At 32.2% G+C, this 25763-nt stretch overlaps 2 protein-coding genes across 4 annotated transcripts; both read left to right on the top strand.

Annotated features, from left to right (window-relative positions):
* Positions 1-507: 507 nt before the first annotated feature.
* On the top strand, positions 508-3978 carry LOC113867765 (pentatricopeptide repeat-containing protein At1g20230). The gene is made up of 2 exons (XM_027503218.1): positions 508-3286; positions 3382-3978. Exon 1 carries the CDS (start codon positions 738-740, stop codon positions 2976-2978), a length of 2241 nt encoding a protein of 746 aa, XP_027359019.1. The 5' UTR covers positions 508-737; the 3' UTR covers positions 2979-3286; positions 3382-3978.
* Positions 3979-6848: 2870 nt separating this feature from the next.
* On the top strand, positions 6849-24992 carry LOC113866948 (probable cyclic nucleotide-gated ion channel 20, chloroplastic). 3 transcript variants are annotated; one of them, XM_027501768.1, is made up of 13 exons: positions 6849-7102; positions 8002-8499; positions 9250-9414; positions 16505-16603; positions 17137-17274; positions 19209-19451; positions 20526-20786; positions 21149-21294; positions 21626-21703; positions 22785-22914; positions 23016-23262; positions 23554-23693; positions 24630-24985. In XM_027501768.1, exons 2-13 carry the CDS (start codon positions 8017-8019, stop codon positions 24705-24707), a joined length of 2208 nt encoding a protein of 735 aa, XP_027357569.1. In that variant the 5' UTR covers positions 6849-7102; positions 8002-8016; the 3' UTR covers positions 24708-24985. The 3 variants fall into 3 exon arrangements, with proteins under 3 accessions (XP_027357569.1, XP_027357568.1, XP_027357570.1); XM_027501767.1 differs by having other exon boundaries at positions 6987-7102; positions 21626-21724; positions 24630-24992; XM_027501769.1 differs by lacking the exon at positions 19209-19451 and having other exon boundaries at positions 6987-7102; positions 24630-24860.
* The last annotated feature ends 771 nt before the right edge of the window (positions 24993-25763 follow it).

Genomic DNA, 25763 nt, shown 5'->3' with positions numbered 1-25763 from the left:
TGCTTAATGGTAAAGCTAAATGGCATAAAAGATAAGTTCAGGGTTGAAGTCTATCTTATACAAAGTTAAAATTTTAATTTTATAATTTAGCTGTCCAATACATCAACTAAACTTTATTTAACTTGGAGTGTTTGCGTACGCAGTAAATAAAGTTTATTTATATATAATATCAATATATTTTATTTATAAATAAAATTAATTCGGTCATACCTAATATTATTATATCTTAATGAAAAGATCTAATATTTAGATTATAGGATTAATTTTTTCTGCAAGAGTCTTTCATTCTTATGTCAAGATATATATTCACTATCACTCATTTATAAATTAATTTTTATGTTAAAAAATGTATTTTAGTTTTTATATAAATATTTTATTATATTTTAATTTTTATCGTTATAACATTATTATGATCCAATTAATTAAATAGTCCTAACTCCTCGGGTCAAAAACACGCTGTATAACGGAGATGTTGATCTAAATACCTTAAAATTCAGGAGAGAGGGGAAGTTGTAATCAAACAAATCATGTTCCCAGAACCCCTTCTTCCCTCTCTTTAGCGCATCAAAGCTCAATAGATAGCACCCTTACCTTCTCATGACTCTTCCCTCGAAATTTTCTGTCGCGTTTCAATTTCCAACCTATCGTATACTCGCACATTGCAACACTAACTAAACATTAACAGTGACAAATCACTCAGCATTCAAAGACTTAAAAAAACACATTTTTTTCCTGCTATGTTCAACGCCATCTCCCAATGTCTCAACTCAACCACTGCCTCTCTGTTGCAGGGGCGACAAGCCCATGCTAATATCCTCAAACTCGGTCTCTTTTCCGATACCCATCTCGCCAAAAAGCTCCTCTCTCTCTATGCCGACAACAACCTCCACTCCTCCGAACTCAACCTCTTACTTTCTTCTCTCCCTCACCCCACATTGTTCTCTTTCTCTTCCCTCATCCACGCTTTCGCAAGGTCCTTTCACTTCAACCATGTTCTCGGTGCTTTCTCTCAAATGGGCTCTCGTGGTCTTGTCCCTGATGGGTACCTTCTCCCCACTGCCATCAAAGCTTGTGCTGGGTTACACGCTCTAAAACAAGGGAAGCAGGTCCATGGATTTGTTTCTGTTTCTGGCTTTGCGTCTGATTCCGTTGTCATGTCTTCCTTGGTGCATATGTACTTGAAATGTGACCAAATGGTTGATGCCCATAAACTGTTTGATAGCATGCCTGAGAGGGATGTGGTTGTTTGGAGTGCTATGATTGCTTGTTACTCGCGAAATGGGCTTGTTGACAGGGCCAAAGAGCTCTTTTTTGAGATGAGGAATGAGGGTGTGGAACCCAATTTGGTGTCTTGGAATGGGATGATCACGGGGTTTAATAATACCGGGTCGTATCTTAAGGCACTGATGATGTTTCAAGTGATGTTGTCTGAAGGGTTTTTGCCTGATGGATCTGCTGTTTCTTGTGTTCTTCCTGCTGTGGGGCACTTGGATGATTTTGTGATGGGTGGTCAGGTTCATGGGTATGTAATCAAGCAGGGTTTGGAATCAGACAAGTTTGTGGTCAGTGCACTTATTGACATGTATGGGAAATGTGGCTGTACGTTGGAGATGTCTAGGGTGTTTGATGAAGTGGATGAAATGAATATTGGTTCTTTAAATGCTTTTCTTACTGGTTTGTCGCGGAATGGTATGGTTGACACCGCGTTGGACGTGTTCAAGAAGTTCAAGGAGCAAGAAATGGAATTGAATGTTGTGACATGGACGTCAATAATAGCCAGCTGTTCCCAGAATGGGAAGGATTTAGAAGCTTTGGAGCTTTTCAGAGATATGCAGGCTGATGGGGTGGAGCCTAATGCTGTAACAATTCCGAGCTTGATTCCTGCTTGTGGAAATATTTCAGCATTAACTCATGGAAAGGAAATCCATTGTTTTTCTCTTAGAAAGGGAATTTTTGATGATGTATATGTAGGTAGTGCATTAATAGATATGTATGCCAAGTGTGGAAGAATCAAGTTATCTCGGCATTGTTTTGATAAAATGTCAGCCCCAAATTTGGTTTCTTGGAATGCAGTTATGCGTGGATATGCAATGCATGGAAAGGCAAAAGAAACAATTGAGATGTTTCATATGATGCAGCTAAGTGGCCAGAAACCTGACTTGATTACATTTACATGTTTGTTATCTGCATGCGCCCAAAATGGCTTAACTGAAGAAGGGTGGCGTTATTATAATAGTATGTCTGAAGAACACGGCATTGAACCTAAAATGGAACATTATGCTTGCATGGTGACACTTCTCAGCCGCGTTGGAAAACTTGAAGAAGCTTATTCTATCATCAAGGAAATGCCATTTGAACCTGATGCTTGTGTATGGGGAACCTTGCTGAGTTCTTGCAGAGTTCACCATAATTTGAGTTTAGGTGAGATTGCTGCAGAGAAACTTTTCCAGTTAGAACCAGACAACCCTGGGAACTACATTCTTATGTCCAATATATATGCTTCAAAGGGCATGTGGGATGAGGAAAATAGAATACGTGATCTGATGAAGAGTAAGGGATTAAGGAAAAACCCTGGCTATAGTTGGATTGAAGTTGGGCACAAAGTACACACGCTTCTTGCTGGTGACCAATCACATCCACAAATGAAAGAGATTTTGGAGAAGTTGGATAAATTGAATATGGAGATGAAGAAGTCCGGTTACCTCCCGAAGACTAACTTTGTGCTGCAAGATGTGGAGGAACAGGATAAGGAGCAGATATTGTGTGGGCACAGTGAGAAGTTGGCAGTAGTATTAGGACTACTCAACACAAGTCCAGGACAACCTCTTCAAGTGATTAAGAACCTGAGAATCTGTGATGATTGCCATGCTGTGATAAAAGTTATTAGTAGATTGGAAGGAAGAGAAATCTTTGTAAGAGACACAAATCGTTTTCACCATTTCAAAGATGGTGTTTGCTCTTGTGGAGATTTTTGGTAAATTGCTCATGGTTGTCTGGATTTATCTTCAATAGGAGTCAATTCTCTGCCATGGGTCCTTCCAGTAGATCACAAAACAGACAATTCATTAACCAAGATTATTTGCATTGACAATAATTTGATGCCATGGAGTTAATCATCTTGAGAACAAAGATATGTGCGCTTCATCTTTTGGTGACTGGCAACTAAATAGTTCTCAGTGGCCACAGTGGCTTTCAGTTTGGTAAACTTTTCTCTTCATTCCCCTTTGTTCACAAAATGAAGATTTATAGCAGCTTGATGGAGGGAAGACAACTTTTATAGTTCAAGGTATGTGAGAAGAAAATTTGGGCAACTTTGACATTTGCTTCTTGTCTAATCTATTATTTTCTTAGGTATTGATATAAAGCATTTTCTGGTATAAGGTGTTGATTATTATTTGAAGCCTTTTAATGGTTGAGACTAGAGAGTAAGCTTGGGTATATGTGAAGCTGTTGACATTTTAATTTCGATGGTTCTCTTCCTTTGCATGGACCATCCTCTGCCTTTTCAAGGCTTGATATGCTTTTTTCTGCATGATTGAAGAACCAGGTGATGGGCAAGAATTCCAAGAAAACTGTATATGCAATTGCCAAACAACCTATTTTCCGGCTCTTTGCAGCAAGTATTTATACAAGATGTTTTTCTGAGAAGTGTAGATTTTCCTTTACAAGGATCATGTTACTGGTAGATAACAGATTTAACATCAATTAGTCAATTCAAAGACGTGTTAATTTGAGATGAAGAGCATGTGTTTTTTCTTTTACATTGCTTTTGTCAAATGGAAGTAATTTTTTTTTGTCATAATAAATGTCGCTTCTTAACTGTGACTTTATGTGGGTATCAAGGCATCGTTTAAGGATGTCTTATGAATTTCAGAAACGTGATTGTTTTGCTTCTGCTGAATTATATTGTGGAATTAGGTATTTTCCAATTGTAGTCATTCATTGACAATTTCTAGATATATTGTTCATTTGTTGGTGAATCATCAAGTTTGATTGCCTCTTCTAACCCAAATTAAAGTCACTAATCACTCAAAATTCATTGTATCAAAAACCTATAAAACATTCTTTATCAAGACTTCATAAATTTAGGAAAAAAGAAAAAAAATAAGAAATGAAATGTTTAAAGTTGTAATTGAAACACGTCCAGAAGAATAGAGAGTAGAGTATGATGAAAATGATTTTGGATTTGTTTGTTTTGAAAGTGTCTGTTTCTATAGCAATCAAAATCGCTTTTAGTGGGAATAGGAATTTATCACTTCCATCCTTCTCACTTTGGTTTGCGAGAAAATTCTATTGTAACCGTTGGATTTTTGTGTAGACTATTGGCAAACGAGTCTTAATCGTAAACATTTCAATTACATGGAATGATCTTGTGCTTGTTTTATTGTTAAAAAAAATTAGACTTAAATAAAGGTTTGATCTTTCAAAATTTGTGTTTTTTATTTGCTTTCTTATTTTTAATTTTTTAAAATAAATATCAATTTTTTAAAATATAATGACATGGACATAGAGTTAATGAGTTATTATTAGAAGAATTAGATAAAAGTAATTTTTTTAGAGATACAAGATTTTAAAAATGGTAAAAGAGGGACCAAATCTTATTTAATCTAAAAAATTAATCCTCACATTTTATAATAAAAATCATACATTTCAATAAAAAAAATTAAAATTGATTTTGAGAAATATTCCATTTATGTTTAACGCTTCAAGGTTAACTTCAACAAAAAAATACTTTAATAAAATGTGAAATTATAAAAGGATACAAGTAATTTACCTTTTAAAATATTGAAAGAATAAATGAATATTTAACATCTTTTTTTTTTGCTAGTATATTTAACATCTTTTAAAAGTATGTATAAGTGAACGTTGCATGATTAAATTATTTTATTTTGAAAAATAATAATTTATTTTAATAAAATTTTAAATATATTTTAACTAACATTATTTGTTTAAAATGTCATTAAAAGAAGAATGTTAGAGCCAAGAATCATAATTAGTTATCTTGAAGAAAGAAATTCAGGGATGGTTTCTCAGGAACCCCACATTGACTTGTTGAACAAAATTATTATTCTCAAATATAAACATGATAACCAAATGTAAACATTATTCTATTTTGGTCTTTTATAAATATATATATAAGGCAGGATTTTCTTACACTTGTATAAGTCTAAAAACTCTTATATGTAATCTGAACTTTTCATTTAACTTACATCTAATGAGTTATAATTTATTACTTCACTGACCGTTAGATATAAGTTAAATAAAAAAATCAAATTAGGTGTAAGAGTTTTTAGACTTACACCAATGTAAGAAGATCATTCCCCTATATATATATATATATAATTAAAATATATTTATAATTTTTTTTAAATAAATTAAAAACTCTCGTTATCTAATATACATATTTAGATAATTATTACATGTATAAGTGTCTTCTTAATTTATAAGGTATTATTAAAATTACTAATTTATTATATTAAAAAGTCTTATTAACAAAAGGAGTTGTACCTTCAAAATGTTTATTATTGTATTTTTAAAATAATTTTTATATAAAATAGTTTTTATTGATTAGTTAAATTATTAATAAAAATATTTAAATAAATTTTTTTAAATAAGATGCGATAATAAATATTTTAGAGTGACAGAGACTTTCTAATAAAAGTATTTATTAAAGAATAAAAATATAATTTTTATTAAAATTTATGGACAGAAGTACATTATAATATTTTTAGGTTAAAATTTTCTTAATTGGTAGATTAAAAATACCAACTATTTTATATTTTAATATATTAAATATTTTTATTTTTTTATCTTAAAGTTGTTTTAAAAATATTATTTTATATTTATATGGCTATATGAGATAAAATTTAGATATCATATCAGATATAATATTGACGTTTTTTCAAATAAAATTTGATATTTTCTTTCAATAATCACTATTTTGGTTTTGATAACTAAAATAGGCAATAATTGCAAATGCCAAATGAAATTTTTATTAAAAATAATATTAATTACGATATTATTTTGTCTTTTTTGGACAACATTTTAAATAATTTTTTAAAAATAAAAAAATGTTAATAATGTTTAAAGATGAGTTTTATGCTCATCGAGTACTTAAAAAAAATAAAATCCATAAGTAAATACTTATAAAATTTATTGGTATAGTATGGTATACGTACCCATGTACTTGCATTAATACATATAAAATAAATATATGCAAATACACACATAATAAGTATAGATATAGTTAAATTATAGTTTCAAATAAATAATTTTGTTCAAATAAATAATTTTTGATATTTTATATTTTTTATTTGACTTTAGATGAATAATTTTATTTGTAATTTTATATATTATTTAAATTTTTGAAAAAAATAAATTTTTTATAATGATATTTATAATTTATTAGTTCATAAAAAATAAAAAATATTTTTTTTAGTTAACAAATTCTGAAAACCCGGTATGAATATGAGAATTTAAGTATTTAGTAGGTATGAAAATGAAGATAAAAATTGTTATTTATTAAATATAGCAATAAGTAGGAATAATTTTTTAAAATATGAGAATGAAAACAAATATTATTGTATCTAATGCTATGCATGATGTTAACTTTGATTAATTGACATTTTATTAATATATATATTATATTAAAGTTATTAAAATATAATAAATATTTTTAATAAAATATTATTATTATTATGATTTATTTACATTTAATTCTAATAGCTGACGTTAACATTTCCTATTGTACAACGTTGTAATAAATTTTGTGCAAAAAAATATCTGAAAGACAACGTCATCTGGAAAGGTACGAACATGTTAAAAGGGGCAAACAAGCACGAACGTGTACTTCTGTTTCCTCTGTTCACACCACAACTTCTTCGAAGTTCCTTTTACTTAATCACCACCTTAACCTTTCCTTTCCCCCTCATTGACCCTTTTGAATCCTTCCTTATATAAGTGAGAGTCTCCTCTTCTTTTTTGCCATGACCCTAAGGTTTCTTAAAAAAATTATGCTTTTGTATGGTTTCAAATGGTTGCATTGTAGCACTGTCAACACTTAGTGGTGAGAGGTTTTGAATATATTGTGAGCTTCAAACAGGTCTATTCCACAGTTTCCTTGGTTTTCTATTCTTGGAAATTGGAATTCTTTTTTTTTTTTTTCATTTACTTGTTTATACCCTTTTGCTTGCTTTAGTCAATCATGCTATATTATGCATGGATTCTTCATGGGGTAATGTTGATGATGTCAACATTTTTAATGCTTTTTACTGAAATTGTTCGAGAGATGAATCTGAATGAGCAGTGTAGTTCCTTGAAACATAACACTCTCTTTAAGATATTGCAAACTTTATTCAATAAGCTTGGTTGGTGTAGGGGATAAGCTTGTGCTTAATTATTGTTATATTGTCCATACTTTACTTTTTATTTTCATTTCCTAGGAAGTAATTGACATAGAGGACCTCTTGAACCTACCTATATTGGTGCTGCAACAAAAGCAGTTGGATTTGCTTTTGTTTTTAATTCTTTCATCTTGACGAAGGGATGGAATTTTGTGAAGAGGAGGAAAAGAGATAGTACATGAGTGGGGGAGTTTCTGAAATTAATCGAAGAAAACAATCCTCAACTGAAGAAGAATGAACACACCATTAAAATCTTATTTCATATTCTTTCTGACTCACCACAATTTTATTTCTTTGTATAATGAACAAGAAAGTTTCAATCAATTCAACGACAGTTTCAGTCATTTGAGTCTTAAAAATTGTATGGACTATAAGTGTAGGTGAAAGAGATTCCTTGTATCCTTATAGTGCATCAAGTTTCATCTGGCCTATTCACTTATATATGGTCTTTGGATGCTTTTCATGCTTCTTTGTATGTTTTGTTTCCTTTTATTTATTCATTGTTTTGAGTAGAGATTGAATTAATTTTAACTTTGATATTACTGTTTTGACATAGAAATGTAGGTATTGAATGTTTTGTTAATTTGTCCATTTGCAGGGTTGTCAAAAAGGCATGGATGGTTTTGAGAAAGAGGAGGTGCTGCTCTTAGATACTCATTTCAAACCATTCAATGAACCTGTTGATTCTAAGTTCCAGAGGCATGTATCCGGGACAAAAAATGCATCGGTTTCTATTCCCATGACATCGTTGGAGCCAAATGAAAGAGCTACTAATATTATGGGCCACACTGGTCCCCTAAGGAGTCAGAGAAAAACTCCATCTAATCAGATGAGTCGTCCATTGAATGTTTCGCATAGACCTGGAAACCATTTCTGGGCACCAGAGAACCAAACAGCAGAAAGTAGGACAGAAGTTTTTTCATGCAGTGGCATGAATGAAAATGATATGCAGAAGAACTATGATGGCAAGAATGAACATTTAGTTAGGTCTGGTCAACTGGGAATGTGTAACGATCCGTATTGTACAATTTGCCCAACTTACATCAAGCCTACTCAACAAAGCAATTCAAAAGCTTCGGGTATATTCAATACTAAGGTATCTTTCTTACTAAGATAAAATATCCATTCTTTTTTCTTAAGAAGTTGATGACTACTATATTTTGAAGTTGCCTTAGATTACACCTTTTGCTTCCAGGTTACTAAGTTCTTGCATGAATCATGCTCAAGAATTTTATTCTATATTTGTATGTTTCTGACAAAATTTTATATTCAGAATCACTTATGATTTGATATTATGATTTTGTCATAATGCATAGGTCATTGTTTGAAATATACTACGCTCATGTGATTTCAAGCAGCCAATGGTTTCCATAGTTATATGTATAAAAAATAAATGCCAGAATTCTAGTTATAAAGTTTTTTCTTTTGACATAAAATATTTTTCCATTGTCAACTAATTAAGTGTAACAAAATTTGAAGTTGTTACTGGTGGTGGACTCAAAATAGGATTGAATGTTGTCATGTAAGATTAAATAAAAATATGGAAGCACATTAAAGATAAAGACAGAAATGTCTGACAATCCAGTTTCATATCAGACAAAGAAGTCTACAAAAATAGCCCTTATATGTGGCATGAGCACCGTGGGAATCCTTGAAGGCCAGACCACAACTCTGCCATAAAAATACTTCGGTCTACCCTTGAAAATTCTAGCAACCTTTATTGTGTCATTGTAGGCAATATTCTTTTTAATTTTTTTTCCTTTTGTAGATATTTTATCTTATGAATCACTTTGACAATATTAGCTCTTGTTACTTAACAAATTTGTGCAATTTTGAATGTTTTCAGTTTCACAATGCCACTAAGGGGGATGCCAAGGATTGGGCAAGAACTACTAGAGTTGTGAATCCTCATACTAAACTTGTAAAACAATGGAATAAAATCCTTGCAATTTGTTGCTTAGTAGCAATTTTTGTGGATCCATTATTTTTCTTCTTGCTCTCTGTGCACAAGGTATGATTTTTGCCCCCTTTATTTTCGTTCAAATTATTGCAAGTTATAGCTAGTTACTAATCTTTGTTTCACTTATACAAGCTCTAATCAATTCACAATAAATAATTATGTCAATGACATTGAAATCTTCATACTTTAAGATAGTTAAGATATAACACCTTATTTATTTTCAATAAATTATTTTCACGATTTAAAAGAAATGGTAAAAATTTTCATTTGAAATAGTTTCAAGTATAATATTCTAATAAAGTATTTCAAAATATGAGATGAATTTCAAAGTTGAATCAAAATAAATGCTACAGGACTCGTTCAATAAATTACAATTTTTAAAATAAAATTTAAATCCTATAGCAGTGTCATTTATCTCAGTTACTAAGCTTGGTGCTGATCATCTTGGTTATTTAAAAAATAGAATGTAAGTGTGAGTCTTCTACACTATCACATGCACAAATATAGAGACTATGTAACATCTCCATTTTCTTCATTCAAAATAAATAAATTTTATAGCGAATGAAAAAAATAATTTTGTTCTTATTCATGGATTTAAGAATTCAATAAAGACAAAACTTATATTTCCTTCTTATGAAAGTTTCATAAAATTTTAAAAAATTTAAAACTTCTAAAGAATAATTTTGAAATTTTAAGGTAATAAATAAAACTAAATTTTACCTCTAGCAAATTATTTGGCACGTATTGGATACACATGAATTTAAAGTTTATACTAAAAACATTTCTAAAATATTCATTGCCACAAAATTTGTCCAAGTATTATAAAATCTAAAATTCGACATTGAAAATTATTTACAAATTTTGGTCATCATGAAATACAATCAGGATAAAACAATATAATTTCTCAAATTATCCTAGTCCTTACATAACAGTCTTCATTCTAATACCCTTAAATTATGATCTTAGGACAAACCAACCATCTTTATCTCTTCACTTTTATTTCTTGAAAATATTAATAATTGTGAGTATCTTACGTCCTACTAAATCTCTTATTTAACATGAGCAAGATAATCACACACACACACACACACACACACATATATATATATATATATAATACTAAAAATATTTTCTAACATAGATTAAATTAATAATGACACTCAAATCATACAATTCACTATCACAACGGAGTTCACACAAAACAAACAATCAACTATTTCTGCAAATTTTCATAACATGTGTCTTTCTACTAATCTGTATGTCATAATACATGTATTATACCACGTCGATCAATATGTTACAAACATGTGTCCTAATCGCACTCGTCGATGTATTACAACACATATATCATAACAACATCAACCGATATGTTACAATACATATATTATAATCATACAACTTCTATACTACTTCATATACATTGTACTTTCATATTCAATGCTCCTGTGATCCCTTGACGACTTCATAACTTAGATAGCTGCTAGTTAGCCGCAGCAATACGAATACACGTGTGTCGACCTGACCCTTTTTAGCAAATGTATAGTCAGGAGTCTCATTAAGAGATGAGTGTATGGCCTGTGAATGCTTTCATTTTTAACAAATTATTGCACTCGTTTACACTTAGCATTCACCATCCTCATTTCTCTAAGATTTTTCAAATCTTCTCCGGATTCTATACCCCAGTGTATCTCTGTAGCTTTCTAAACTCACCACCAACATTTCTTATTCTTTTCATATCCCTTTCACAAGTCAACGTGTCATAATACATGAGTCTTGACCACATAACTTGATGTATTACTATACATGTATTATGAATACACCTTTTAGATGTACCACAATACCTGTGTTATAATAACATCCATCAATTATTCTGATTCCCATATTATAATCACTCTTCTCATAATTCTACTATTATGTCACATCATTTCATTTCATACATCAAACTATATCTTTATTCAAGAATAATATAACACTTTTCATTAACAACCTCATTCTACTAATTCTTACATACCTCAATCATCAACAACATTTATTCAACACAAAAAACTCTCAAAAAGTTCATACATCACACAGATCAATACAATGTACCAGAGATCAGACACCTCTGAACTCAACCCAATCGTACAATTGAACATACATATTCTCTCAGTAATAGTAAGGTTGTCTATCATAAAGTTTGGCATGATCCATTATTAATAACATGTCCACTACTTCAAAAACATCAAATAACAAATCTTAACTACTTCTAAACAATATTTTCTTAGTAAAATCATAATATTTCTCAAAGATATTTTTATTTACAAACTTTACTACAAGTTACATTTAGATAGTTATGAAAGTAAGTAAGGGTTTTTCAATTCAAACTACCCAAGAGAAGTTAAGGTTTGAGATCAACTCCCCCTTACCTTGAAATGAAGACCCACCACAAAATCAATGCTAAAAATACTTCCTACACGGATTCTCGCCCTAAATACATAGAATAATCCATGAGAAATCAAAAGAACAAGGAAAGAGGCAAAAACCAAAAATCCTAACTCATAATACTTACCTCCAAACATTCCAAACACGATTTTAACCTTTAATCTAGGGTACAAATGTAACGCCTTATATTTCTTTTCTCAATATATAATAAATTTTCATAAAAAGTTAAATAGTAGAGTAATTTTTTTTTTCAAAAACTTTCTAAATAGAAACAGACATGGAAATGATATAAGGTTCATAGAGTAAAATTTCATTAATTCATAAGTACTTTAGAAAAAACAAAGATTCTAGAATTTTCATCAGCAATAAAAAGAAAGAGTAGTTTTACAACTGTTTCAAAAGAATGCTATAAAACTGAAAATATTCATTACATAACTCAAAATAACTAAGTCCTATAGCAGTTCTCATCCATCCATGCACTGTGAGTCTGGTACTATTCGTCCTGGTTTCCTGAAAAATGTTGTGTAAGGGTGAGTCTCTACCCTACCACTCATACATAACACATATTCATCACACACATCTTATCACGATTAAAGAAAACATCATGGCATTACATATCACAGTGTCATATATAGCATATTCTCATCTCAACACAGATTATATTTCATAGATTCACAATTTCTTTTACTTTCATCCGCGCTTACCGCGCCCTGTGGCCACAGTTATCCGATGCCTCTATCCCGAGGTCTTACACATCCATGTAAATAGTAGCCGGATGGTCCAATGCAATACGGATACAACGCATGTAATAGACGGCCCCTTAGCAAAGGTAATGGTCAGGAGTCAAGTCGGGAAACGAGTGTGTGGCCATGTGGTGCATTCGAACACAATATTCCGTGCACAATCCTGAATGTCACTCACCACCCTGCATTTCCCTAAGATATCCCATATCGTCTCCATCTTCCACTCTCCAGTGTATCTCTGTAACTATTTACATAATATCTTTTTCCATCTCATACTCTTTCGAGTATATTCACATGTTCACATATGCCATTTCTCATGTTCACACATATTTTTATCATATTTCCACATACTTTTCATCATATACATCAAACCATGGCATATTAACAATACACATCATTTTTACATGAAACACAATATATTCAAACATGAAACATCCATCTCTTTGTATATTTCATATCACAAAATCATATAATCATATCAATCATCCTTAATATACCTTATCGTGCCTTATTTGGACATAATATCACATTTTCACCATGTATTCATCATAAATCACATAAACAACCAATTATTCTCACTTTTCACCGATTATTTTTCATAAAACAAGGATTATTCCACATATAATCACATACATGACAAGATCTATGAGAATACAAGTAATAAACATAACAAAATGATAAAGTAAAGCCCCCTTACCTCAGAACAGAGCTTTTGCAAGGATTTAACCGAAGATTTTTACTCTAGAACGGAGTTTTTCCTAAGAACATCATGAATATCTATAAGAAAAAGAAGAAGAAGAGAAACGAACGGTAAATCTAACTTCAAACTTAGAGAAACTTACTTGAAATCCTTTAGAACGGACGTAGAATCACAGATCTGAAGAGAAATATAAGTTTAGGAGGTTTAGTATGGGAGAAAATGGCGAGATATGACCTTAGAACCTTCGAGAACCTTGGTTGGGAATGAAAATTTCATGTGAAGTCTCCCCTATTTATAGAAATTTTTTTTGAAGATGTCAGCGTCAATGTGATGTAAGCGATGATGTCAGCATGATGCAAGCGATGATGTCAGCGTCAACGTGATGTAAGCGATGATGTCAGCATGATGCTACTGATGATGTAAGCGATGATGTCAGCGTGAGATCACCGATGACATAAGCGATGATATCAACATGATGTCACTGATGATGTAAGCGATGATATCAGCGTGAGATCACCGATGACATAAGTGATGATGTCAGCGTGAGGTCAGCGATGATGTCACCGATGACATCAGCGTTATGTCACTGTTGACATTAGGGGTTACTGTACATACACAGTTTCTTTCTGCTCACAAAGTACTACAGATTTTTCTCATTAATATACTACAGGCATGACACAAAGCATAGGATGTTACAACAAACAGCTCTGAAGGTAATTCAATCGGTGAAAAAGGGCTTGGGATTGAGAAAATTAAGAAAAACAAAAGGGAAAGTGGGAAATGCGTCTTCATTAACTCTAGATCTCTTAAATACCTTAAGAGTCGCGACATTCTCGCTGCAACGAGACCCTTTCTCATTACAGGGAATATTTCAGGCCAAACTGCTCCCTAGTTTCTGCTTATTCTCGCTACAGCGAGACTCTCTCGCTACAACGAGAACACAACAGATGCACGCCACTTACCCAGGACCTTCTCGCTACAACGAGATTACTCTTGCTACAGTGAGAATGTCTCTGCACAGTTCATCCTTAGCCTATATTTCCAATCAACTTCAGTCAATCTAAGTCAATACTCACATATATTTATTTACATAAATTTATATATATACACATATCCACATCATCATATAAATGAAGGTGCACATCCAGTTAACAATACACATACTTATATTAACAATCAAAATATTATTACTAAATTTGGGGTGTTACAGACTCACCTTGCCTATTTCAAGCCATTCCTAACATAATTAATTTATATCTTAGCAGGCATTGATCAATTCTTTTCAACAACACACACATCAAGTTTACACTACCACACAAGTCAACCCATACAAACAAATACACTCACTGCACAACCAACTCACATAAAATCATGACTTATCAATCATGCACAGGTACGCTTATTGCACCTTAAATTAATCCACACACACGAATGCTCACTATATGTTAGTCACACTCAATGTGGTACTGTGATCACAGTTTTCTGACGCCCTCAACCTTAGGGATTTTACTCAGTTCCATACCATGGATGGTCGCTGATTAGCCTCCGCCTCATGGATACAATATGTGCGGTCACGGACTCCTTAACAAAGGTATTGGTCAGAGGCTGAGTCAGGAGAAGAGTATGTGGCCTGTGGTGAACCCATGCTCACTGTTGGTGTCACCACCACCATTTTTTTCCTAAGGTATTTCTACCACCCCATCTTCTACACTACCAAAGTATCGCTGTAACTATTCATAGTTTTCAACCATTCCAAATACACCTCAATCACAATCAACATGTCATTCACACTCATTCACCCACATTACCAATCGTATCATAATATTCATTCTCAAACATGACATGTATACATACATTCGATAATTTTCATCACACACATTATTCAACATCAGCCACATTATGATCAATCACACAATTTCCATTAAAACACCCACTCCCTAAATTCTATCTCAATCACATCTCAATACGTAACAATATAAACGAATTTCAACACAAAGAGATAGGGTACAGTTTCTCCCTTACCTTGAAATGAAGACTCACAACACAATCAACAATAGAAGAATCCATGAGAAATTGAGGAGAATAAAGGAGGAGTAAAAATGAAAACCCTAACTCATGAAACTTACCTCTAAACGTCCAAAACGAAATCACAACCTTTAATCTAGGGCGCAAACGGCTTTGGAGACTCCTTAATCGGTGGAATAGGGCTAGAGGTCGAGCGAATCAAAAGATAGATTGAAGAGAAAGTGAGAAATATGTTTTTTCAATCCTAAAACCCTCAAATACTCTAAGAGTCATGACATTCTCGGTACAACGAGGTCTCTCTCACTACAGCATGATGTCTTGCTGCAGCGAAAATATTAGACAGAGCTGCACTGGTTTTCTGCATAATCTCGTTATAGCGAAGTTAAGCCCAAAAAACATACCTTCTTTGTTGCTTTCTCACTACAGCAAGAACGCAACAAAGACGCCCCACACCTCCTGCAACCTTCTCGCTATAGCGAGAATGCAACATAGACACGTTAACTTGCCCAAGACTTTCTCGATATAACAAGAATGCCCTTACAGTCCATTGTCAACCCCCAACATATATCTTTCCAAGCACCTTTAGTCCACCCACAAGTCAACATCCACAATATATATATATATATATATATATATATATATATATAATTGTCATAAAAGAATCACAAAATTTGGGACGTTACACAAGAAGCACTCCAGTTTGTCATGACATCCTTAAAGAAAAATGACATTTTCAACTCACTTTTTTTTGTATCAATCATATCTATAGCTTCTTTTAAACTTGAATCTATTTCTCTCACTAAATATTAGTAATTGTGTGTAAGTATGTGAGTTTGTGTTTTTCATGCTAAAAGTTATGCCCTGCTTCAATCTGTATTTATAATCACTATGAGAAACGAGGATACTTTAACCTTTGACAGGTTATGAAACATTCATCAATGAACTGTCTGTTGATACCAAGCTTGGACTGAACCTTGATCTTTAAAGTAAATAGATTTAATAACAGAGCTTATATCTTTTCCAATATTGAAAAACAAAATTGTGAATTCTCTTTTATTTTTTCACTAACCTAAGTTGGCTTTTCCCTAGACGGAAGTGAATTTATTGGTGTTCTTCTCACTGGTTTATAGGCATCAATAATTCAAGTATAGTCACTACTATTGATGTTGTCACTGATGAACTTATCTTCAATTCTCTGTGTAGTTTATTTGCAAATGTAATCTAATTTTTGCTCTTGGCCCCTTGTATGCAGGAAAATAAATGTATTGTCATAAACTCGACTATGACAACAATGCTTGTTGTACTTAGAAGCATAAATGATTCCATACACTTCCTAAACATTATTCTTCAGGTAACTTTTAAGAAATTTCAAGTGGTTTTAAATTTGTAACTATTATTCGTATTTAATCTGGAGATTCAATTATGTTACTTTGACAAAAATATTTAAGCTGCTTCTTCTATAAGTTTCCATTTCTGTTGTTTGTAAGAGGATAACATAATCTGCTGAATAATCCTTAGAACAACCTCATAATCATGATTTTCATTTTCTTTTTTGCATCAGATGTAAAATCTGTCTATTTGAAAATCATCAGATTACAGACTTGCGGAGTATAATAAAATTTTTCTATTGATTAAAAACTTTCGTGTCCATTTTGTACCATTTTTTTCCCATCCAAGTTTTGTGTAACACAGTAACAGTCACAATTGTGATTAGTGAATAAATGTGGAGGTTGAGACCATAGTGTGCCCATTATTTTGGTATGGAATAGAGAAGAGTGATTGTTTTGAATCTTAAATCTAGTTTTATTTGTTCACAAGTCTAGGTTGGTACTCTTCTTTGATGAAGCACAGCACAATTAATTCTTTCAAGTTTATTCTTTACAGTTTAGGTTGGCTTATGTGGCTCCCGAGTCTCTGGTGGTTGGTGCAGGGGAGTTAGTCGATGATCCTAAAAAAATAGCTTTTCACTACCTACAAACATCTTTTATTGTTGACTTATTTGTTGTACTTCCACTTCCTCAGGTAAATCTCTTTCCATCTCCCTTTCTTTCTTGTTTATTTTAACTTTGCTGTGTATCATACATCTAATGTGAATTTTTTGATTTGCAATACAATGAAATGGAATTTGTCTGGTTTTATATCCTATCACTAAAATATTTTCAGTTGCCTTTTTTTTATTTGACATATAAGGAAAACATAAAGATCCCTACCCCTAAAGTTAGCCACATCATGAGACTAATTACTATGACATTTTAGTAATTTAAATTTGATGTATTAGACATTTGGATGGATTTTTTCTTCTTGACATAATTTAATCCCTGCCCTTTCCCTGTTTTATTTAGGATAGTAGTTATTTTGATTATAATTTTCTTCTTTAAGGGACTTAAGCGTGTTTGATTTGCTATATATAATGATGCATACTTGAACTATTTGGGGATTTATAAATAGGTTCTTATACTTTTAAAATTTGTAATTTTGTCTTTAAACTAATGAATAATTTTTAATTAGGTTATTGACTAGGGTTCTGCCAAGTATATAATTTTCAATTAGGTTATTGAAAATTTTCAATTAGGTTCCTATACTTAACAAAATCCTAATGGAACCTTAACTAGGAATCCAATTAAGGGACAACTTGTTCAAGCTTTTAAAAAAAGTGATTGTAAAAATATATCAAAAAGTGATTTATGTCTGAGAGATCTTATAATAAGTAGTTGTATTTTGTTTGTTTAAAATTATAAAAAGCACTTTTGTTTTAAAAAGCTACTTATAATTTCAGTTTTTTTTAAGAAACTTGGGCCTAAAGCCTCCTTATAAGAAGTATTTGTGGATAGGCTCTGATACCAGGTTAAGAAACTTGGGCTTAACTCTGATACTAGGTTAAAAAACTTGAGTTTAATTCACTCTCAAAAGTTAGCTCATAGGAGAAGGATTATCACAGCCCTTATAAAGAGTATTCTGACTCTATTCCTAACCAATGTGGGACATTTTAACATTTTTAATAATGTGGAACATTTTAACATTTTTAAAGCTATTAAAAACAACTCAAAATGAATAAAAAAGTGAAAGGTTAAGAAACTTGGGCTTAATTCACTCTCAAAAGCTAGCTAATAGGAGGAGGACTACCCTAACCCTTATAAGGAGTATTCTGACTCTATTCCTAACCAATGTGGGGCATCTTAACATTTTTAAAGCTATTAAAAATAACAACTCAAAATGAATAAAAAAGTGATTTTTTTGAAAACTTAACCAAACATGACAAAAATTGTTGAATTTTGTTTTTCTAAAATAGAAGGAATTTTTCTTGAAAAAAAGCTGAAACAAACGTGTTCTAAAAATATTTATAAGTTTAGAAGAATCTAATTACAAACTTTTAAAGTATAGGGACCTATTTCAAAATCCCCTAATAATTAAGGGGCCTTAAATTAATTTAATCTATATCATCATTACTTTCATGTTATGGCTGAGTAATTATTAAAAATTGGAAAAAATTTAGGTGCAGAACCGTGTGTATTTTTGGGCTATTTTTCAATTAAAATTGGAGTTTCATCTTAATAATCCACACAATAAAGGTTTGCATTAAAGATTGGCACATATTACTAATGTGAAACTCTAACTTTAATTAGAGAATAACATAAAAAATACCTTTAGTATTGTACCTAAGTTATGTTCTTAAAAATTTCTAATACTACCTGCCTTGTTTGTCTATTTCTTTCTAAGTTGATTCTAATTTCTACATTATCATGTTTGAAGTTCAGATGGTGTATTTATTGTTTCTCTGGTGTGGACAACCTGAGGAATAATATTTATTTGTGTACATGAACATGCACCTAAGAATAAATAGATGGGATAAGAGGAAGAAAAAGATATGCCATTTTTTTTTATATGGAAGGATATTTGAGGGGTGTATATACATGTTAAACACTCTCTCATGTTTTAATTCAGTGAAATATTTGCAGATATTAATATTGTTTCTCCTACCAAAACACTTGAGGCCATCAGGAGCAAACTATGCAAAGAATTTTTTGCGTATCGCAATCCTTGTTCAGTATATTCCCAGATTGTGTTGGTTTCTTCCTATGCTTATTTCTCCAACCAGATTCATATTTGAGTCACCATGGGCAAGCTTCTTTATAAATCTTTGTACCTTTATGCTATCTGGCCATTCTGTTGGGTCATGGTGGTATCTCTTTGGTTTGCAGGTAGGTTAAGGCCTTTCATTTATACAAATTTAATTTCTTTTTCAGTGACAATCATTTTCCTGCTAGTTTTTTGTTTTATTTTAAAGTAATACACCTATGAATAAATTGAAAAGGAAATTAGTCAACTTGAATTTATGAGCAGCATTAAGTTTTAAAGAGTTCTTGGTTTGTTGGAGTCAAGTGTGAATTAGTCCCACATAAAATGAGATATGAGCAAGTTAGGGGTCTATAAGGAGATGGACTCATGTACTCATTGCCTTAAGGTTTTGGGATTGCATTGTGGTGTCCTACTTCTTGTGAGGCTCCATACCTAAAAACTTTCCAACCCAACAGTAGTATCAGAGCTTAATCAATCTAGGTGAGCGGCTCAGACGAGTAGATGAATCGCAATCGAGTGAGTCGACGGTATGGACTCATGGTCAGTGTAAAAAGTGCACCGTAGAAGAAAAGGTGACACTAGATGATCCACGTGTGGAGGGTATGAAGTCCAAAAAGTGTCATTAAGTGGACAACAGCTCACGTGGTGTAGACCATGGATACTCATGGATGAACAAAATATCCGCTATGGAGGAAGCAGACATGAAATAGATAGGTTCACACTTGAGGGAGAGTGTTGGAGTCAAGTGTGAATTAGTTCTACATAGAATGGGATATGAGCAAGTGAGGGTTATAAGGAGATGAACTCATGTATCCATTGCTTTAGGTTTTGGGGTTGCATTGTGGTGTCCTACTCCTTGTGAGACTTCCTACCTGAAAACTCCTCAACCCAACATGGTTAATCTCTTGCTGAACTCATGAGAACTGGAAAAGAGAAATGGTTGCATACTTTTGATATCCTTGTCACTGTGCATTATTGTTAACATGGAATGTAAATTGTGTCAAGCAAGGTGCATTATTAATGAAATGAACAAAATCCATTACACACAGGTGCACACTAATTATTTACTACCAAATGATAATGAAATGATGTTGAGAGATTCAATTAAAGTGAGAGAATTTCGTTTAAGTGGTTACATCAAATACAGGTTCATATTCAATTATTAATTTCAGTATTGTCCCTTTTTCTTGTCCCAGAGGGTCAATCAATGTTTACGAGATGCTTGCAGCAAAACATACTTTGATGAATGCGCAAAATTCATTGATTGTGGGCATGGACCAACTGAAGAATATCATAATTACACAAAAAATGTGTCTAACTGGAGGAACAGTTCTGATGCAAGTGCTTGTTTTACTGAGGATGGTTTTAAGTATGGGATCTATCTGAAAGCTGTCAACCTTACTACAGATCATAATGTTTTCACCAGATATGTATATTCATCATTCTGGGGATTCCAGGTATATCATTAACTTCTTTTTCCAATAGTAACTGTGTTTACTATTTTCAAGTTCGTTCTGTTGCCAGTGTATTTGTGAGGAGTGTTCTTATTAGCACTTTGGTGGCATAAAGTTTGCCTACGGGGTGAAAAAATTGAGGCACATGAGTGAGGCAAGATAACATGCATGCTTCAGTCTTTTTACTTTTTAGAGCTTGAAATTGCAAAATGATTATTCATTAATCTAGATAAACCACATTGAAATTATCCTCAGAACAAGATACTTCAATTTTTTGTATAAATGACATGCTTTTAAATTCAATATTTTTTTTTCAAAATAATTAAAATTCTACTAATGCTATACCTATGTGATATTTTTTGCAGCAAATTAGTACTCTGGCTGGCAATTTAAGCCCCAGCTATTTTGTTTGGGAAGTTGTTTTTACCATGGTCATAATAGGATCAGGGCTTTTGCTGTTTGCTCTTCTCATTGGAAACATACAGAACTTTCTTCAGGCTCTTGGACGCAGGTAGAATGTCTTGTTTCATATATATATGCAATACCTCATTATGTCATAACTAGAAGTTTAGAACACAATATAATGAGTAACAAGTGCTGTTTGAGGACAACGTTGTCTTTACTCCACCTCTCTTAATTAAGTGATATTTTAGGTTTTCTTTAAGGAAGAGTTCAGATAATTACTCTGCCTAATTTTATCTAAAGCTGCTGAAGTACTAATTAATATCTAGTTTTTTAGAGTAATGTTTGTGGCTTTTTATGGTTAATTAATTTGCCTCTTGTGATATATATAGTTAACAAAATGTTTGATATATATTTCCTTTTCTTACTTTCTCTTCAAGGAGTCTAGAAATGTCACTTAGACAACGCGATGTTGAGCAATGGATGAGCCATCGACGCTTACCAGAAGATCTGAGAAGGTACCTGTTTTCCTCATTTTGGTCAGACTCGTGTTGCTCTCAATAGTATTCATTGTTAAATTGATTATATTCCCCACTTGTTAACCCTCTACCCCTTTCCAAAATGCCATTTCTTGATCATGTATATATTAACTGTGAGCAATTTATTGTTTAAATTGAAAATATTACTCTTTTACTGGTCAAAATAGATTCACTCAAGTCAGCAACTACTAGAAACTTAAACACCCTTTTATTGAGAAACTAATGATAGTTTGTATTTTCTTATGTCTGAATAATTTGAAATTTCTTAAGCCCTTGTTTATTTATGTCTGCCTAACAATGCTTCAAGTTGTATGCATGTTTGATTGCTAAAATGCATATGCAATCGCTAGGAAGTTAGAGGATATTGTGGGATATATAAGCATGAGAGAGGTTGTTTATATCTGAAAAAGAGGTTACTTACGACCCATAGTTCTAGTGTATAGGACAAAATTGCAGCTAATACAGGTACAACAACAACCAAGCCTACAATTAGGGGGGTCAGTGCCAATATTCTTCATTTCTTTGTATACATTACTTCAATTAACTTTTACATGATTATTTTTATGCAAGCTAGTTCCTTCCTTTGAATCAATATCCTAGCTCTGCCAATGTGGAATAAGATCAAAGAAAGCACATGGGAAGCTACTGATTATTACTATAATGTAGGAGGCTATTGCATGTCTTTTGGAGCATATGCTAAAAAACAAGTCTGCTCAACCGGACAGGCCCAAACCCGCCTAATAAAATGTAGGGCTTGAGCTTTAATTTTGAGTCTAAAGAACTCGGGCCTTTTTAGTCCTATTTGATTAAGCCCAATGCAGGCTGCAAAAATCTGACTTCATCCATTTTGGACATCATTTTTTCAAACCTGAATTAGATTTTACCTTTTTGGCCCGGAATGCTAAATTCTCCCACCTGCAACTGGTTGATCCAAATGGGCTGGGTAGCCAATTTTGCCGGCTATAACTTTAAATACAGGCATTGTAATCATATGAATGTGTGCATGATATAAAATGATAGAGAGATTCCAGTTCACTGATATGATTGGCCTGTGATGTAGGAGAGTGAGACAAGCTGAACGTTATAACTGGGCTGCAACAAGAGGGGTGAATGAAGGAATGCTCTTGGAGAATTTGCCAGAAGACCTCCAGAGGGACATTAGACGTCATCGCTTTACATTTGTTAAGAAAGTAATATAGTATCTCTGGCATCAATTCACTAGTTTGCATGTTAACTTCTTTGAGTAATTCTGTTATTTACATTGCATCATATTGTCATTTATACGCTGCAGGTTCAAATTTTCGCCTTGTTGGATGAGCGTATCTTGGATGCCATCTGTGAGAGGCTAAGACAAAAAACATATATCAAAGGAAGCAAAATTTTGTATGCTGGTGGTCTGGTAGAAAAGGTGGTTTTTATTGTGCGCGGACAATTGGAGAGCATTGGCGAAGATGGAATTAGTGCTCCCCTATCTGAAGGGAGTGTTTGTGGGGAAGAACTTCTCACACGGTGCCTTGAGCATCCTTTAGGAAACCAAGGTACATTTCATTTCTAAAAGCACATGTTAACATAGTAACAAGTACTGGTTAAGGAAGTAAAAGTAGAAAGTTTTCATTGAAAATTAAAGCATATATTATGTTGTAAACCTAATAATCATTTAATACTTGTTTTGTCAAGTAATCTGAAGCATTTATTAAGGCATGTTCAACACTCCTTAATCAGTTTCCTTAGGATACTTGTAAGCTAGAATAAGTGCCTGTTTCATAGTTTAATGTAGTGGTATGCTGAGCTTGGAAAAGTCAACAACATCAACATAGTTTCACTTGCAGGTTGTGGAAAAGAAAGGATTCCAACACAAGGGCTGGTTAGTAACCGATCAGTATGTTGCTTAACAAATGTGGATGCATTTTCCCTTAGAGCAGAAGACCTTGAAGATGTTACAAGACTTTTTGCAAGAATCTTCCGGAAGGTTATCCCCTTTTCTTATTTTCATGTCTGGCTTTCTGATTCTTCCTAATAATTTTTTGCCAAATATTTTCTTACGCTATTATATATGGGTTTTAGTTAAGTGTTAATTGGTCTTTTTATAAAGGTAGAAAACATGCCCTTTTACCATTCAAATCAATAATGGGTTCATTAATTTTATTTAAGTTATAAAAGAATTGGAAAAAAATTAATTTGCAAAAAACAAGTTAAGTTTGAAGTGTGTCTTTACATGAATTACTGGAAAGCAAGAAGAAAACATTGAAAATAATCAATAACAACAAAGTTTTATCTTATAAGATGAAGTTAATTACATGGATTACACCACACTATTAAACTTAGTTCAAAAATCAAAATTTTAGAAATATTTTTTTATCATGAAATCCTTTTTCAAAACGTTAAAAATACACAAGTAACATGATTTCAAACTTACCCAAAACCATGATAGGGCCCATATACTATTACGTAACAATAACTGGAGATCCAAAATTTATTTCATCAATCAAATTAGTTTTCGATATTCATGACACGAGGACTAATTCGATAAAAAAAAGAAGTAATATTTGATACCTTTAAAACATTGTTTTGGTTCCATAATTTATATATCTATTTTTCTTTTATCGTGCGCCCAATGCCACATAATAAGAGTTATATATTTTTTATTTAGAATAATATAATATTTAATGTTATTAATATACTGGATCTGTCATATTGTATATCTTTTAATAAAAAGTTCTTATATATAAATTCTTATTACGGGTCATTAGATACATATTAGAAAAAATAATTTATATATTCTATGAACTAATATGAATATATGCTCGAATGGGTATTCACTACCTTTTTTAATCCATGTTCTTAGGCCTGTCTTTGTTTTCAAATTCTTAACTGACATAGCACTTTGCTTTCTCCATTATCCTAGGAAAGTAGCACCTTACTGGAGACGCTTTGCAGCAACGAGGATCCAGGTTGCAAGGAAATACAGGAAGAAACGTCTTAGTCGTGTTGGCACTTCACAATCCAATGAAACTTCAAAGATCTAGATTTTACTGTAATATATATTAGCCATAATATGTATGGATATAGCTACAAAATATTGTATATTCACTAGTTTGTGTTGTGAGTTGTGAGCAGCAAGTTACTTATTTTCTTTCTATTAATAATATTATTTAAAAATATATAGTTTAGAAGTTTTAAGTTATAATTAAGTAATTAAAGATATCATTTTGCACTAATAAGTCAGTTTTTTAACACTTTTAATTTAATCAATTAATTTATTACCTTTCAACTTCTGCTTAGTTTTTAACGTTTTAGCTAATATTTTCTTTGTAGCACTTTTTGCCAAGCGATAAGGTATTATTACCTTGTTATTTTTAAAATACTTAATAGAGTAGAAGGTTATATTTTAAATAATATATTTTTTTTAATATGGTTGTGTTTGGGGTAAAGAAAATTTTCTAAGTTAAGAATCATGTTGAAGGAAGTTACATTTCGCCAAAATGTTGAGGGTTAGGAAGGAGCCTAAAATTAAGTCTAAACTTGAGAAGTATTAGAAAGTTATCCAAAATCTTTTGGTGTCATATCAAAAAAGACACATTTCGAGCTATTTTAGAGGTTTTTGTCACCTCGTTGATTTTTCTCTAAAACTGCTCGAAAAGTAGGACTGACAAGAAAATATTCTAAGTCCACAAAACTGATGGTCTTTTCGAGGAGTTTCCAAGTCACTGACACCCAAAACTATTCGAAAAACAGGACTGACAAGAAAATATTCTAAGTTCACAAAATTGATGGCCTTTTCGAGGAGTTTTCAAGTCTCTGACACCCAAAATTGCTAGAAAAACAGGAAGTAGTCAAGAAATAGTCTAAGTTCACAAAACTAATGTCCTTTTTGAAGAGTTTTGAAGAGTTTCCAAGTCCCTAACACCCAAAACTGCTCAAAAATAGGAAGTAGTCAGAAAATATTCTAAGTCTGTCAACCTAGTTGAGCTCCAGAGTCCCTCCAGAATTGCTCAAAAAATAGAAATGAGCAAAGAAAATATTCTAAGTCCACAAGACC

This window comes from Abrus precatorius, unplaced genomic scaffold (genome assembly GCF_003935025.1).
Source record: "Abrus precatorius isolate BTA unplaced genomic scaffold, Abrus_2018 Scaffold5, whole genome shotgun sequence".
Lineage (NCBI taxonomy): Eukaryota > Viridiplantae > Streptophyta > Magnoliopsida > Fabales > Fabaceae > Abrus > Abrus precatorius.
This window is presented reverse-complemented; position numbering and strand designations above follow the sequence as displayed.